The sequence below is a fragment of the Strigops habroptila genome, chromosome Z, assembly GCF_004027225.2.
Source record: "Strigops habroptila isolate Jane chromosome Z, bStrHab1.2.pri, whole genome shotgun sequence".
Lineage (NCBI taxonomy): Eukaryota > Metazoa > Chordata > Aves > Psittaciformes > Psittacidae > Strigops > Strigops habroptila.
This window is the reverse complement of record NC_044302.2, coordinates 71893103-71911053: the sequence shown is the minus strand read 5'-3', so window position 1 is coordinate 71911053 and position 17951 is coordinate 71893103. Positions and strand designations below refer to the sequence as shown.

The 17951-nt window shown below is 36.0% G+C and overlaps 1 protein-coding gene across 10 annotated transcripts in view; it reads left to right on the top strand.

The window, feature by feature from the left end:
• Positions 1-17951, top strand: part of KDM4C (lysine demethylase 4C) — a 266115-nt gene that overhangs the window by 182646 nt on the left and 65518 nt on the right. For 6 of the 10 annotated variants that reach the window (XM_030511824.1, XM_030511826.1, XM_030511827.1 and 3 more), the window contains 2 exons: positions 11726-11781; positions 14624-14732. In XM_030511824.1, coding sequence (XP_030367684.1) covers positions 11726-11781; positions 14624-14732 — 165 coding nt within the window. Of the gene's footprint in view, positions 1-11725; positions 11782-14077; positions 14529-14623; positions 14733-17951 lie in introns of those variants that run through there. The other 4 variants (XM_030511830.1, XM_030511834.1, XM_030511832.1 and 1 more) reach the window with 2 other exon arrangements.

Sequence of the window (17951 nt, the reverse complement as noted above, 5' to 3'; positions counted from 1 at the left end):
AATGGAAATTTTATGTGAAGAATTTTTAGTATTGTTTTTTCTAAAAGGAGTCTCTAGGAAACAGAGAGGAGACCCAGTGGATTTCTGAAATTTTATGTGTTAGGTAACAAGAAGGTGATAGGACTGAAATAGACCACCATTTTCACTGTGCTGAGGCTAGACAATATGTGTTAGTTACTTGGAAAATGTATATATTGTAAGCTTTGGCTATCATATATTTAACCAAATTGCTGTGTTTTTGTATGTATATTGATTACTGTACAGCTAAATCATTAGTGCTGACTTTCTATAGCTTTGGTTTGGTGACCTGAGTGAAATGAGCTTATGCCCCAGGAGAGGTCTTCATTCAGATATGTTTGTGGTAAAAAATTCACAGTCTTAATGTCATGAATTGTTGTTCAGTTGGGAAGTTTTAATGAAATTTTGAAGATTGAATAGACCTCACTAGTATTAAATTTACTTAAAACTTGTCCTTCATAGTCTGCTATCTTTTATTCTTTGTTATTACATGTTGTTCATGTGTCAGTGTGAACTGTTCATTGCCAGCTGAAAGATGTAGGAGTAATAGATAGTAGGCATCTGCTAACCCAAGTTAAATAGCAAAAATCTGACGATTTCAAGGATGTGAATAACACTGTTATTTACACATACTTGAATCATACCCAGTTCATTTTTTTAATAGTAGGATCTTTGAAAACTCTTGAGATGCTGAAGCAATCTCAGAACTCTTAATTATCTCTGAGAGTTGCAGAGCTTAGGTGAGGTGCTAGCAGCCTGGAAAATTTAATGTTGCTTTTAAAAAGAGGTGGGAAATGGGTGACCCAAGGAATTATCTGGCAGTCACCTTATCTTGGATTCCGAGAGAACAAAACAAATGACATATTTCTAAACACTTAGCCAGTAATGGAGTACAAAGAGGTATGTATTTAAGAATAAACCAACTGATTTTTGGCTGTGACAGCTCACAGGAAAAGGAAAAAACAATAAGCAAAAGATTTCATGCACCCTAACTTTCAGATGCTTTAGATAGTGTTTTAAATTCTGATATTAAAGTGGCAGGAGAGATAGGAGGTAAATCAATAGTTGCCAAACATATAGGAATATGGATTTGCTTTCAACCCTCAGTATCTCACTCCACCAGCCATCATTCTCATCAGACTCTTAAAATCACTAAGAGTGATATAAGTTCTGTGCATCATTTGCTGGTTACTTTTCGTGTCCTTATGGGACATATGTCGAAATCTAGACTGTTTCTACTTCATGTCGTTTAAGATGATTGCCCAGGAGATGCAGGAGTATACTTCACATGAAGCTACTAAGGTGTTAAACTTACAGAACATGTCAAAGGATTTTTTGTAACTGTCAGGTGTGTTTCAGGTATTATTCAAGATATTATCTTCCTCAGTTATTTCAATATTTCAGTGAAGTGAAAGGATTAATAAGAAGCATTCCTGATGCATTTTTCTGTAAGTACCAAGGACCTTGGGCATTTTGTAGGCTGAGGTTTACTAATTTTGGTTAGGATTACTATTTTGGTTTGGATCCAATTACTGTTTTGGCTTGCATCCTACTATTTGGTAGGACAATAATAATATTACTATATTGAAGAAACGTTGTAAAATAAATTGTATGGAATTCAACAGAGATAGGTACAATACTTAGGAGTTATCAGTTATGCACGTATAAGATGGGAGTCCATACCTAAGCAGTAACTCCTGCCGCTGACTACAGTTGTGACCAGTCTGGTCACAGACAGAAGTCTTTGGTTCTGTAGAACCTGAAACATCACAGTAGGAGTCTTAAGCCTTGTACTGGAAGTAATGCGTGAAAAACAGATAGAACAATCTTTCTGCTTTCTTCAGCTTTGATAAGAGCCGAGCTGAAGAAATGTTTCTAAGAGTGAATGTGGTTCATGCTAGCATGTGGTTCCAAAAAACACGAACCTGAATGGAATGGAAGAAAACAAGAGACGCAATTGAAATTGGAAAAAAAACCCCAGACCCAAGATTCTTTTCGTCATTCCTGATACACCTCAATCATTCCATATGGGAAAATTGAAAAGAATTACCCTTCTTAGTATAGCCAGGGGAAGACAGAAAGGAAGTAAGTAGCATTCTCTCATGTAAAGTTGTATGTGTATGACAAAGATGAATACAATCTGTTTCAATTCTGTCATTTTAGGGACAAGATGAATTGCAGCAGCTGTAAACTGCATCAGCAGACATTTGTGTTAGTACCAGAAAATTAGATGAATTTTTATTTCTTAAAATAGTGAACTACTGGAATAGGATATATAGAGATTTTGTAGAATCTACACCATGATTTTTAAAACCATGTTAGACAAACATTTGTCAGGAATAGTTGAAGAAGACTTGGTTGTGTCTTGAAGCTGAAGGATAAAATAGACACTGAGGTTTCTTATGGTTCTCTTTTGCCTGTTTGAACAGTATTATTAATTGCAAAGCAATGTGACTGTAGTTCTGAGAAAAAAATTATTGGTTTGATACACATGTCGAATGTATTAGTGTATTTTTGCTTGTATGAAACCTCATTTCTGACATCAGCATGATTAAGAATTGATGATACTTATTTGGGTCCTATTTGACTTTTTAGGATCATGTTTTTGTCTCTTCAGAGTTTGGACGGTAACCTTAGATTATTCTAGCAGCTTTCACTTCAAAATAGCACAATATGATTATACTTAAATAAATATACTTAAATAAATGTGTTTCTCTTTTAACCAGTCTTCTACACCTCTATAAAAAGACAACTTAATTGAATATACTGCTGCCCAGAGTACTACTTTCCCTTTTAAAAATCTGCAATATTTTAGTCATGCGAACCTGCAGCTGAAAGTTTTATGCTACCTTTGAATTATATACATATATTTCTTTTATTAATATTTTTAAAATTTGTATAAATTTTTCTATATCTGTTTTTATACATATGATATTTTAATTGTATTTTAAATTGCTGTGTAGTGCTATAAGTCTCTCTGGAGAGGAAGACGTAATTAAAGAAAATTACTTATTTGCATGACTTTTTTTTTGCTGTAGGGAATATAAAGTGAGTGCTTTTTACATTCCAAGGTTCAGACTTGTTTCTATATGAAACATATGAAAAAAATCATATTAATCTAAATTCTTGTTCAGGATAAGCATTCCTAAAAACTGTAGCTGTTGCAAAGGATATGAAACTAAGAGAGAGAACAAAACAAATGTTGGGAATCATATATCCACATGCCTTCAAAAATTCAATTCTTTCTTACATTAAAAAAGTGCACAAAATGAGAAGATTTAATTATAAGAAAATACTGTTCCCTGAACCCCCAACTTCCTGGTTGTCTGAAAGTGTTTTCCTTCCTCTTCACATTGATTCCTAGAAGGAGGAGATACAGCTGAAGAAGACCTGTCAGAGGTCTTAAATCCTGAAGGGAAGGTTAATTGAAAAACAGAGAGAAAGAAAAGTTTTGGGCGGTGGAGAATAGGAGGGAAGTTGTGAAGCATTGATACAAACCTTGGTTCATAGTTCAGAATCCATTTCTTAGGAGGGAAAGTTCCTTCTTATTCCTCTGCTTAAACAAGTAAGTGTTGTTTTTAGTTCTGTTAAATGATACTTTCTTAAACTCCTGGCAGTGTGTTAACTTTATAGAAAATTTGGTCACTACTAGTTTTTTGTGTGTTAGTATGATTTTGCAAAGCAAGAAGTATGAGAGCGCTATAGCAATGAGAGCTGTATTAATAACTAAATGAAACTCTATTATGCATGAATCCCAACTATGAACATCATTAAAATATGGAAATAGAAAAATGCTGAAGTGGACTCAGATTTACAAAGCCAGACTTTTCTTCGATGGAAATTCCATTTTATATTGTCAGCGGAAACTGCTTTTGAGATTCAGAAGCATACTGTTTTCTTGCAGTTCCAGTGTCTCTAAGTAGCATGCTTTATAATATTTTATGTCAAATTTTCACCTTCCAGGATGCACTTGGATCCATGATAACGTATCTTTATATTCTACTAGGCAGTAGGTTCTGTTTGATAAAATTGTCGACAAAAGAGCGATATTGAATTCGTCTAACCTAATGGACAGAAAAATAGCCATAAATCAATCCCCCCAAACAATTAAAAAATAAAATAATATTAAATAAGTCATCTGCATGGCTTCTGAAAGTATAACTGTATTCATACAAAGTGCCTTGACTGGGGACAGACGCCTCATTAATCTTAAATGCTTCAGCTAAAGGAAGCTAGTCAAGTTAGGAAGAATAATGACCAGCATTATAGAGAATGCAGCGTACTGTACAATGTGCAAGGATGTGGTCACCTACCTATTATACATAAATGTAAGTACCTTTATTTTTTAGAGGACAAAAGAATTTGGGACAGGGAAAGAGAAAGAAGAGCAAGTAAGGAAACAGATTCAATGCCTTCTGTCATAGTAAGCTAGCTGTTAATAAGGCTACTAGGGAAGCTGCATGATTTTTTACATGTTAGTCTCATGCTGTTCTGCATAGCAGTACAGAAATAGTTCAGCACCTAATCTGGTCAGTTGGCAGTGATTTTGAGAACAGATGCAATGTTGAATAGCAAGTGTTTAACAGGTTAGCCGAATTTTTTTTCTGTAAATCAGCTTTTTCATGCTTTATATTTTGCTGTTGATGTTGGGATTTTTAATTCATTTGTATTTTGTGGTTAGAGTAGCCCATCACATCAGTTGAAGGATTTGTTTAGTTTTCTTTTTTTCCTCAAGGCATCAGAAAAGTGGCATGTAAGAGTTTTCTGCATTCCAGATCAGAAACTGCTATATTTCACCCTACAGAAAGTAATGATTTTAAGCAGTCTTTATATAGTGGTGCCCTTCTCACTGGTACAGTATCAGCATTTACATTATAAACTCCTGTTTTCAGAGCCTGATAACTGCCAAAATTAACTCATTATATGTGAATTGGTATACAGTGTCTTAATTTTCAGACTAGTTCTGGTGCCAAGCTTTAAAAGCATATGGATATTGTTAATAAATATCCATATTAATTTTCGGACTAGTTCTGCTACCAAGCTTTAAAAGCATATGGATTTTGTTAATAAAAAGAAATTATTTGGCATGAAAATCTGGCTGTAGCAGGAAGGGTTAAAACCTTAAACTTTCTGTGGTTTTTCTCTTTTATAAAATTAAAAAAAAAAAAAAGGCCTGCTCTTTTATCAATCTGTCTGTCTGTCTATCTTAAAATCTGTATTTTCCCAAGCCTTCTCTGCCAAAAGGTGATTTGCAGGGGGAATTACATATAAATGTGCTCATAGTAACCATGTGTAGATTCAGAAGTGGGGAGCATAATATTTCTTTCTGGTTTTGGTATTAGTCTAGTAACAGAATATATATTGCTTGTAGAAACCAGTCTTTGACAGAATATATTTTGACAGGTTTGTAAATACTGAGTTTCCCTTATGCTGTCACAGAAACAAAATTGAAGGCAGTTAAACCTGGTAAATATCTTTTTAACCAAATTGCCATAGTGCTCATACCCAAAGTTCGTTTTGACCTTCGATTCCTTTCATTGCAGTTTGTCAAATCAAACTTTACCACTGATACAAATGTGTGCCCAAAGCTTCATAGGTTTGGGCACCTCTTGTTTTCTGGGTATTCTCATTTTACAAAGGGCAGGTTGTCCATTCCCTGCAGGGTGAAGTAGGATTTCAGTCAGATGCAGCTTTCAGTCTGGCCTTGCTGTAATTGGACTGGAGAACCTCCACCAGCCTCATCTAATCTAAATTTGTCCTCAAAGACCATATCTGATCTGCAGGAGTACTGCTGCAAAATCATTGAGGGGGAAAAAAACCCTGAAAATAGCCAGTAGCAGAATATCCTGCCCTGCACAGCTGGTGCTATGCTGCTTTCTTGAAGATACAAATTTCCATCTGAAGATGTTTAGGTTTAAATCTAATATGTACTGTCAGATGGTTGGGTCAGTCACCCTTTCTACTGTAAATGTTTTCTGAAACTGGGTGACCAGTAACCACTATTGCAGAAAGTATTTCATATTCAGAGATGTAACAGTCTCCTTTTCATGTTTTGTATGTGTTTTTTACTTCAGAGGTGCACATTGTAGTGAAAGCACACATACGTCCCTCTGCCAAGTGTAGGAGTTGTTTTTACTCCAGTTACCTGTAATAAGTGTTTTGATTCTTACTTCAGTCTCAGCCCTGCCAGACTCCATTCCTTCTCTGACTGTAGAGGTCTCTCCCTACTCCCATTCCCTGTCTCCCCTCTCTTTCCTGTCCTTTTCCAGCTCTTATTATCTAGGCAACTTTCCCCTGCTTTTTGCATTCTTGCAGATCCTTGTTCCCAATAATGCTGTGTCATAGACAGCAAAGCAAAAGGCTCCTTGCTGTCTAGTGCCTCAGCCTGCCATGACCTGAGAGCTGCAATTGCAAGGAAATTGCAAGTTGATCTCTGAATCAAGGGCAGGGCAGACTGAATGTTTGCAGGATTAGGCTGCCATAAAATGTGGAAATTCAGTAACTGATGGTTTGTAAACTTTAAATTCCCAAAGGATATCTTGAACAGGTTTGAAAGCATCTAAAAAAGTAAAATGCTTATCCATAGCAGAAGTGTGACCATCTTCAATTTTCAAGAACCTACTTTAAGCTTGCACTAAAGATGTGTCTACATATTAAATAAATATTAACGCATGGTGGATTTCTCTTTTATGGGAGTACTCCTCAATCAGTGTGAACTTTAAGTATGTACAAAATGCTGAAAGAATTGATAATGGCTTTTTCTTTTGGCCAGAGTAGGATTTTTCTATGACATTTTCTGGGAAAAAAAAAAAAAAGTTGAAATTCTTTTCTCAAAATTCTTATTAATAATAAAAATTGTGGCATTGTTGAGGCACATGGTGGAAGTTTGACAGTGATTATATACAAATGAAGGTTGGGAGTTATAATGGTACCATCTATCAACTCTGTTAAGAAATGGTGCTCCCAGACAGGAAACTGAATCCTTTTACTAGACAACCCTCAATTTGTCTGTTATTTTTAGGAATATTTTGTCTTTAAAAAATTGTAAGTTTGCCTCTGAAAAGCTAATTTTAAAGTAATAACTTGAAATGGATACACTAACAGTCTCTGAATTGAAATTAAATAATCTCAAAAGCTATTTCTGAGTGGAAATGATTCCCCTGGTGTGGAAAGATTAAAATATTCATTAGTGGATCATTGCTGAAAATGACATTTTCAGATGTGTTGAAAGAAACGCCAACCCTTCTCTTTACACAGGCAAAAATATAGACACAAATATAAATAAGCTGGGAAATGAGATAGCTGAAAAGGCAGCAATGCCATATCCAAATGTACAACTGTGTTAATACTATTAGGAAGTGTGACCTTGGGCATTGAGACAGAAGATGGAAGAGTTAAGGGTATCTATTTTCAGTTCAAAGGTTCCTCTCTAAAAAACCCACGAAAGTGGTTTGAAGAAAACAAAATATATTTATTAACCTTAGCCGTACAATTTGTATCTATTTGACTTCACTCTGGCACAGTTCACGATTAGATGTGTTTTAATTAGCTACTTTTAAATGAGACTAGTAAATCAGCATTATTGTGAGTCAGCTTTGTAGCAGTTGACTCTTAAAACTGAAATGAACTGTGCTGACGTCTTATTAGAAATATTTGGGAAAAGCCATGCCCTAATGGCTTTTCTTAGATTTTTGAGTGCTTTTAGACATTAGTCAGAGTCAACAGACACACAGGGCAAATAGTTGTTGAAAAAAAAAGTAAGTGGAAGTATATTGTTATCTGGATAGGTAGTGTCCTACTTAGTGCTGAAGTCATGGGGGTAAAAGCTTTAAGCTGAGAGAGGGTAGATTTAGATTGGATATAAGGAAGAAATTCTTCACTATATGGGTGGTGAGGCACCAGTTGCCCAGAGAAGCTTTGGCTGCCCCATCCCTGGAAGTGTTCAAGGCCATGCTGGATGGAGCTTTGAGCAACCTGGCCGATTGGAAGGTGTTCCTGCAGGGGGTTTGGATGTGGATGTGGTTCTTTCCAACCCAAACCATTCTGTTCTTCTGTTATCAACACTGCAATGCTTCAAACCACTAGCCAAAATGTATACTTACTTGAAATGATTCGTTCTGGTATCACTGGTAAATGAATATTTGATACTACTACTAATAATAATGATAATAAAAAAAATTGAGTGCATTCTGTTTGCTTTTCAAAATCATAAACCTGACAAACACATGAAAATGTGTTGATTATATATAATGTATATAGCAGTGTAAACTTAGTAGTGCTAAGCAATGGTGTTTTCCTAATATCTAGATATCTTTTCTAAAACATTTTACAATATATTTTGTAAAACTTTAAAATGGCAGGTTACATAGACTAGTAAGATCTGCCATAATGAATTAAACCAAAGTCTGTTTTAGCCTGTTATCCTCTATCTAGCACAGCTGGAAATGGATACCTGGGGAAGAATATAAGTCTTGGGCAAACATTCCCTACTGCTTTCTCAATCTTCTACAATATGCAAATAATAAATTGCTGTAGCCAAAGGCAGATGAAGGCAGTAGGTGAAAAAGTTGCAGTTGTTTGGCTAAGGGGCTGTAGATGGAAAATGGCAAAAAGGAAAGGAATAACTTGATTGTCATGTTTATGATTCATAAAATAAAAAGAAAAAGGCTTAAGTTACCATATCTTCATCTACTAACATAAGTTGTATATTTCATTTAACAGGATAAATATAATTCTTTGGAGATGCCATTGTAATTTACAGGATCTTAAAGGAAAAGAGAAATAGCAGTTTATCAAAAGAGGGGATCATGTGGGGCATGTTCATAGTTGCCCATAAGAATAACCATTATGTGACTTACTATATATCCCTCTGCTATGGCTTGTCTATCCCTCTGTTGCCTTGCTGTGTCAGACAGCTTCCTGTCTCATGCAGAATGCTATTTCTGATTAAGTAAGTATGCAAATATGGAACTGTGAAAACTGCTTCTTATAAGCGGTACTGTCTATATGACTGAATTTTGGCAGAGTGTAAAAAATGCTCAGAGACAATCAAATGTGTTAATTTTAAAATATAAATGAGTGTGAACAGGCGTGTGTTTTGTGTGGTATTTATCCATACAACAATAATTAATATGCAGCTATGCCTGAGTAGTGACATAGTGACATTCCAAAAAAGGTGATCCATCTTTTGGATGTATGTATCAAAGGAAGCATGGTTAATTCACATTCAGCAGGCTTTTGCTCCAGCTTCTAGCAGTGATTGAAACAGAGAAATGAAAAATAAACCATATTAGGAATGCTGGTTGCAAAATTCAGTTCCAGTGTAAGCAAGGGGAAGTGTTTAGTCCAGAAACTGTGGATATGATCTGTATTGCTGTGAAAAAAATGCATTGTCTCCACTAAAAAGTGAATGTTAGCAAGCTAAAGCTTGTGAATTATATGGAAATGTCTTACATTATATAGATACTGGAAGAGAGAGTGTTCTTTTGTATTTCTAGAATGTTATGGAGATCTTTTAAGGAGATGAGCAATTTAAAATGGTCTAAGATTTAATTTAGATAAGTGTAAAATAATATGCTTAAAAAATTATTATTTAATGCAAATACAAATGAGAATTACTTGTTTAAGGGATTTGCAAAGTAATAGTGAGTCAGATATTGGATATGTTCCAAGGTGATGGTCTAAAATGAAGTCTGTTCCTATCCTGATTTTTACATGCAGGCTGACAGTAGGCATACACGGAAGCACAAACACTCTCTTTCCTTCTCTGTGAGAACATGAGTAATAGTTGCTAACATACATGCAATTTCACTCCCATTCATGGCAGGTGTACCTGTGTTAAGAATATTAGTTTTTCTAAATATCGGGTCCCCTGTATTTTATTTGCTTGCAGTATGTTGAAACTGCAGGTAAAGTAATAGCCATGTTGCATAGATATAGGTCAATATATTGCAAGGCAGGCATGATTAACAAAGTGGATTTAATGGGCTTTTAATTGGTATGAATGCTGGTGAAATTTTCTAGTTCTTATGAGTCTGAGTTGTTGTAGCCTATATCCACCAGACTGTGAACAATTATCACACACTGCTTGCTCACCAGAGATTTGTATGTACATTACTCACATTTTTAAAATGGAAAACAAGGAAGACCCAAGGAACTACAAGCCAGTCAGTCTCACCTCGGTCTCTGGCATGGAGCAGATCCTACTAGAAACTATGCTAAGGCACATGGACCATAAGGGTGTGACTGGTGGCAGCCAGCATGGCTTCACTAGGGGCAAACTGTGCCTGACAAATTTGGTGGCCTTCTATGATGAGGCCACAGTGCTGGTGGATAAGGGAAGAGTGACTGATGTCATCTACCTGGACTTGTGCAAGGCATTTGACACTGTCCCCCAGGGCATCCTTGTCTCTGAACTGGAGAGGCATGGATTTGACAGACGGACCACTCGGTGGGTAAGGAATTGGCTGGATGGTCTCATTCAGAGAGTTGTGGTCAATGGCCCAGTGTCCAAGTGGAGACTGGTGATGCGTGATGTTTCCCATGGGTCAGTATTGGGACTGGTGCTATTCAGCATTTTTGTTGGCAACATGGACAGTGGGACTGATGCACCCTCAGCAAGTTTGCCGATGACACCAAGCTGTGTGGTGCAGTGGACACACTTTTTATAAGCATTCAATTAGATTTCTGGCAGACATTATCTCTTCATTATTGGAGGCTTTAAGATGAGGTCAGACCGGAGTGTTGCATAACAGTTCTTTGTTGTTTTTTGTTTGTTGATTTGGTTTTGGGGTGGTTTTTTTGTTATTTGGGTTTGTTTTTTCCCTGTAAAGGGAACTTAAATTTAGAAATTTGGAAGACAAGTGCTCTTTATGAGTATACGTATATAGGCATAGGATATCTTGACTTACTTTTGTGCATTGGATTCTTTGTAGAGACCAGAGAAATGGGGTCAAGAAAGAAAAGTAACTAACATTGGAAATACTTTCTTATTTGTTCCTGTGAAGCAACATGGAAAAAAAGAAAAAAAGGGAAAAGATAGATTCAGAAAAGGAGGAGACTGAAGAAAGAGAAGGGTTGAAAAGTAGAAAAGCCTGTGTATATGTTCAAAGACACATTTTTAAGTAGAGGTAGGAAAAGCCCTGTTTGGTGTATTGTCAAGGAAACACTGAAATATACCTTGCTGAGTGCCCTGAAAGCCGATGGAGTTGTGCTAAAGATCAAGGCAGTGAAGGTCTACTGCAGCAAAGGGAACTTTAAAAAAAAAAAAAGAAAAAGAAAAAGAAAAAAAAGAGTTGGATCAATGGCTTCTGAGTCAGTTTCTTAGTAACTTCTATTAAACTTACTATGTGTAATTTTACTTTGCTTTACCTTAATAATCTGTATTGAAATTCCAGTGTTTCTGTAGTGTCATGGCACTACTGATTAAATGCCTTTTTATTTAGTATCACTTTCAAAATGATTCTGTCACTGTGTTTATGAGTAATAGTTAGAATTTTTTTCTTTAGCTCATTTGACTTGTTTCTCTTTCTGCTACTGTATTCTTGTATTTTTTTCTGTAAGGAAATGCAATGCTTATAAGTGGCAGTTTGTAACCCTGTGATTAATTACATTAGCAATTTGCATATCCTTAAGATCAGCTGAATAAAAAATGATTTCTAACCAGTCAGTAAAGCTCACTTTTTTCCCACACTACTTTTATTTTTAGGAATGTTGTCTCTGCAATTTGAGAGGTGGGGCATTAAAGCAAACTACTGACAAGAAGTAAGTATAATATTGCTCGGGACTGTATTTGCTTGTTTTAAACTTTATTCCCAACCCATTCCCGTGTAAAAAGTGTTTGTAAACCTAATTACGTGACAGTGTCCCTTTAAGCTGAATCATTGCAGAATTAAAATTACTCCTATTGAAATATGCCACTGGCATTTTGTGAAATAGTTAGGTGCTAAAATGTACATTTGTTTTAGTATTTGCACACGCTAACTTGTTCTAAATATTATTCTGCTGGCCCTTGTATAAGATAGTAAATGAGAGCTCATTTGTCATTGTTTGCATAGACAAGTCTTATCAAACAGCGAAATGTATTTTCTTCTTTGGTCCTGGAAATTTGTGATTACAGAATTTAATACAATACTTTTAAACTTCTAGAAACAGTATATTTAATTAATGAATTTGAATAATATTGAATTAATTTTATATTTTGAAGTGTTTTTTAATATACACTTCTATCATGTAGTGTCAAAAATAATATTGGTGCTGATATCATGCTATTAACAGCATTGGTATTTTTCTCTATATTTGGATGATAGAACACTATAGCAAGTAACCTGAACAGATAAAATGGAAAGTGCTGCAGCTTAATGTTTTTTCAACTCCAATAGTGGAACAGCCTTTATGCATTTTGAATCTTCTCATAATTAATTAAATTATTTTAGTAGCTTACCAGTATCATGTAGATACCTTTCTTTAACCATTTGGAATGCAGTGGTAAGAGATGATCTAGCTGCAACATTCTTTTCCACTTACCAGGCAAAAAATTATTTGTCAGTGATTTGCAATTGCTTGCGTGACCCTTGTAAATCGTTCAGTTAGGAGAAGGTTTTATGTGAAACTCAAAGGACAAATCTTACCTTCAGAAAGCATTAATATTGTTAACCAGCACATGAAAATTCTCAGCTGCAGAAGTGTCATCTCAGTAGAATTTATCATGCCCTTTTCATATTTGCTGGTGATAGATGGCATGTTGCATCTTTGAGAATACGTACATCTTTTTTGTAAATCAATTAAGATGTTTTAGAAATGTTTCAGAGGATTTATTCATAGGAAAAAAAAATCCACAGAGGTTTGCAGAAAGTTAGTTTCTCTGCATAACTATATCTAAAGTCTTTGGCTTTACATTATATATCTCTGTGGGTTACTGTTAGAGGTTTATGAAATGAGAGTTCTGTAAAAGTAGTTCAATTTTTGTTTTACCGTTTCTGTAACACCTTAGAGTGCTACACATTGTTGAGTCTTTCATCTATCTTTCAGCATTAGGTACCATTCCAGTTTTTGGAAGATTATGTTCCAATTATGTCTTTTTTTTCTCCAACAAGTGTAAAATCCAACATGTGCATTCCCTTCCCTCCTTCTTTCCCTCTCATGTAATGATGAGAGATACAGGATGAGTATTACTTAGATTTAAAGCTAATGAATCAAAGAGGGGGTGTGTGTAACAGTTTGCCATTATGGAGAGCTGAGATTCTTTTCAGCAGAACACAGCAATTGTTTAGAGTCTGTTAGGTTGAGAGATGTCAGAGTATGAAGTTTTGGGTGAAGATTTATTGAAGAAGCATTTTATTTATAGCATTTCTGTACCATAAAGCTTGGATGGTAAGACAATGTAGTTTTGCAGATGGGCAGGCAGCAATGAAAAGAAAAGGGTGCTAATAAAAGTTAAAAAGTCTCAAAGCAAATTTTTTTATGTAAGTTAAAAGATAAACAATACTGTCACCATAATAAAATATTAGATCTACAAGCTTTATCTGCTTTTATTTGGGCTAAACTGTATAACTTGCTAATTGATATGTCATCTTTACATACAGCTCTCATTTCACACTTAGGCCAATACAACTTCAATGTTACATGACAGCAGTTTGTCTAGTCCCTGTATGTCATACTATATTTTTCCAGATATTTTTGTCAAAGATGAGTTACTGAAATAGCATCACTCTAGTGCAGGAAGGAGAAATTATTTCTGCTCTGCTGCATCACCAGCCTGCATTCATGTTAATCTGCTAAGATGCTCATACAATGTGTGTCTTTGGAAATCTACAGAAAGTAAAATGAGGCAAACATTCAGGGCTTACAGTAAAAGAGGAAATAGAGTAATAATACAAGATGTACAGTGAATGACAGGGAATAAGGCAAATATGAGTCAAGGAATGGAAATATTTCCCTTTCTTCAGATTTACTAGTTGTTGACCCCCAAAAAAGGTTTTAGAAGTAGTCTCAGAAGGCTACTCTTAATTAATGTCATTAGCTTCTCTCTTCGTATAATATGCACGCACTCTCATTATAGGTGCTTCCAAGGAGATCCAATTCGTGCTGGGAATTACAGTAACAACCTCATCAGTTTGCTGCTTCTATGCATTTGTGTCTGTAAACAGAAGGTCTTGATAATATGCTTTGTTTTACTCTTCAGTAGATTGTGATTGTGATCATGTTTGTTGCCTAAGAAGTTGCTCAGGTCTGAGTAATGTTAATCCAAAATGCTGTGGGTGATAAAACTGCACACGAATCAAATAGTGTGGTCTTTACTTATGTACCTGGATAGCACAACTACAAAACCTTTAAACTTAATAAATTGAACATGAAAGATGCTTAAAAAAATGTTGCAATAAAACCTCAGTCTGAAATTATGCTTACATGAAGTGGTAGTGTTGTAAGTTTTGTTAAATATGTTTCAAAGAAACTTAGGAGATCCTAGTAAGGAAGGATCTGGAGATGGTTGCCTTAAAAAAAACCCAAACCAAAACCCCACACAGTAAGTAATGAAACATCTTAAACATTTGTATTTCTATGGGGGGTTTTTTTGGTGGTATTCTTGACTTGCCACTTTTCACAGGTGGGCACATGTGATATGTGCAGTTGCCATCCCAGAAGTCAGATTCGGTAATGTCACAGAACGTACTCCAATAGACACTAGCAGAATACCTTTGCAAAGATTAAAATTGGTGAGTAGTATATTCATATATGCTTCATATATTCTTTGCTATTAAGGTGTTCCAGTATTTCAGATCTATTAAAAATTTGACGTGTGGTGATTATTGCAAGGTACAAAGCAGTAAACTGTTTTTAAGGTAAGGAATAAATAAGCGGGGTTTTATCAGGATGAGCATTTTTGACATACGGTGGCAATTGATTAACACTGTTAAGAGCCTTTGGTATTTTATCAAAAGGAGTTTGAACCTGCCCTCCCCCCAAAAGAAGAATAACAAACTTGACCAGTGTCAGCTGTCAAAGTTTCAGTTTTGGAACTGTATTGGTGAGGAAAGTGTTGAAACCCAAACAGGCTGTGAATATCCCAAAGTCCATATTTGTGAGGTCTTTTTATTAGGTATTTTTGCCTCAAGGAACTATTTATGAAGGTAAATGGATGTATGATCTACTTGATACATGGTATCTCTACCATCTGTGGCTGAAAAATGCACAAAGCAGATCACACATTATACTAGATGGAAAAAATTGTTTCCTGAGGAATTTCAAAAGCTGCTGGAAAAATAATAATGAATAAAAGTGCAATAGCTACTACCAGTTGCATCCTGTGTTACATCTAGAATAACTGTGTCATTCAAGAAGGCTGATGTACACAAGCAGTGTAAATACTCTGCTACATGCAATATATACTGTCCTCCTTGCTGTGTTACATGAGAATTACTGAATTTGTCAGCGTGAGTATCACTGTGATGTTATCTGATAGAAAGAAAGTGACTAGTGGGCCATTCAAAATCTTAGGGAAAAGTGACCATCAGTTTTCTGGGTCTGCCCTACACTATTTCCAAAGTGGTTCTTGGTCTACCTAACCTTGTACTTCCTCATTTTGAACTATTAATCTTTGCATTACATTTGCATTTAGTTATTTTGTGTGTGTGTGTGTGTTTTGTAATCGTATTTCTAAATATGGAGTGCAAGTTTAGGTGGTTTAAATTGATAGCCTGCTCTTCAAATGACAATCATAGAATCATAGAATCATAGAATAGTAAGGGTTGGAATGGACCTTAAGGTAACCTAGTTCCAACCCCCCTGCCATGGGCAGGGACACCTCGCACTAAACCATGTCGCCTAAGGCTCTGTCCAACCTGGCCTTGAACACCACCAGGGATGGAGCATCCACAACCTCCCTGGGCAACCCATTCCAGTGCTTCACCACCCTCCCTGTAAGGAACTTCTTCCTTACATCTAATCTAAACTTCCCCTGTTTAAGTTTGAAGCCATTGCCCCTTGTCCTACCACTGCAGTCCCTAAGGAAGAGTCCCTCCCCAGCATCCTTATAGGCCCCCTTCAGATACTGGAAGGCTGCTATGAGGTCTCCACACAGCCTTCTCTTCTCCAGGCTGAACAGCCCCAACTCTCTCAGCCTGTCTTCATATGGGAGGTGCTCCAGCCCTCTTATCATCCTCGTGGCCCTCCTCTGGACTCGCTCCAACAGCTCCATGTCCTTTTTATGTTGAGGACACCAGAACTGTACACAATACTCCAACTGAGGTCTCACGAGAGCAGAGTAGAGGGGCAATCCATCCTGCATTTCTGTTCAAAGTTCTAACATTTGTTTTTTCACATCCTTTAAAAAATGTCGTTTAAAAAATGCTTGAATTAATTTTAAATATTTGATTATGAAGGTATGGAGCCAAAATTTGTGAAGTTACATGATTTACCATTCCTAGGTCATTTCTGCTGAACATGAAGCAGTTATGTTAATCAGTTGTTTATAACTGGGAGCTTTTTCTTCTATTCTTTCCTTCAGTTGATAGAAGATTGCTTATAGTCCTTAGTGCTTTTTAAGTTCTTAAAGGCTCCTTCAGTATAAAATTACATTGAAGCGCTAAAGATTGTATTAAGCTGTATATACTCTTTTGGTCTCCTGTGAGTCCCTGAATGTTTAGAAATATAGTACTTGCTTTCCATAACACTGTTTTTTAAAGTAAAAGAGTTTGTATATTTGAATGGAATGAATATTGTGAAGAAGGAACTCAGCTGAGTACAATAAAAATGTGGGAAAGGTACTTTATAAGAGCCATAAATGTAGTGTTGCTGCAGGTAGTGGACACTCTTACTGTGAGGAAAGGAAGCAGTTTAATCCTGGTTTGGCTCATTAAACCTCATTTTTCCAAGAATTAGTTTCTGACTTTGAATTTGTAATGAAATAGCTAGGCTTGTACTAATTTAAGGAAAGTAGGCAGTTTGACCATTTTGAAAGGCTCTATAATGTTTTAATGTCAATAGACCAATAAAATGGTGCTCCTTGGATAAAGGAGCTTTTTCTCTAAAAAAACAAGAAGTCTGTCTGCTTTTAAATTCCAGCTTTTGTTGCAAAAAAATTGCTGTATCTGATGGTTTTGCTCTGTTCTGTTTCACAGTGAATATCCTGGCTAAACTAAGTCTCCTGAATAACATTGTGATACTCTGTATTAAAAAAAAATTAAAATAGCTATCAGATGGAATTGCATGGATGCTGCATATTTTATCTAAAGCCCTATGTATTAGATGCTTTTTGTAAATTATTTCTCTTGTTTCCTGAAACTTAGGGTTCCTACTTTGCTAAAGAGATTGCTGTCAATAACCTTGTGTATACATGCCACATCATTCTCAAATCAAATGTGATCCTTACATTAGTCTTGAGTCTTGATACTACAGAATAACAATTATGCTCTCATACTGACTGACAATCGGTTGTCTGCCTCAGGTGTTATATACAAACCCCAGGAGTTATATACAAATTAATTCTGTTCTCTTTCTAGGAATTCCGGTGCCTTCTTTCCCCCAGTTGGCCCCACTTGCATTCTTACAGAATCATAGAATCAGCTAGGTTGGAAAAGACCTTTAAGATCATCAAGTCCAACCGTTACCCCAGGACTGCCAAGACCGCCACTGAACCATGTCACTAAGGGCCCAGTACCCTCATCAGATTTGTGCTCTAGGCCCTTCACCAGCTTTTTGAAGCTTTGTTATCTTTCATTCCTTTCTGTTATCATATACTCCATACTTTGGAGTGGACAGCTAATACCATGTGTCCTGCTGTTAACTTCTTTGACATACTGAGTGTTTTACACTTTGACATTAGTGCTAGGAATCTGTGAGCAATTGATTTGGGCCAATTTTCCCATTGGAAATCGTAGGAATCGCCAGTTCTGTTCTTCAGCAGCCAATTCCTGCTTCACAGCTGTCCTATTTGT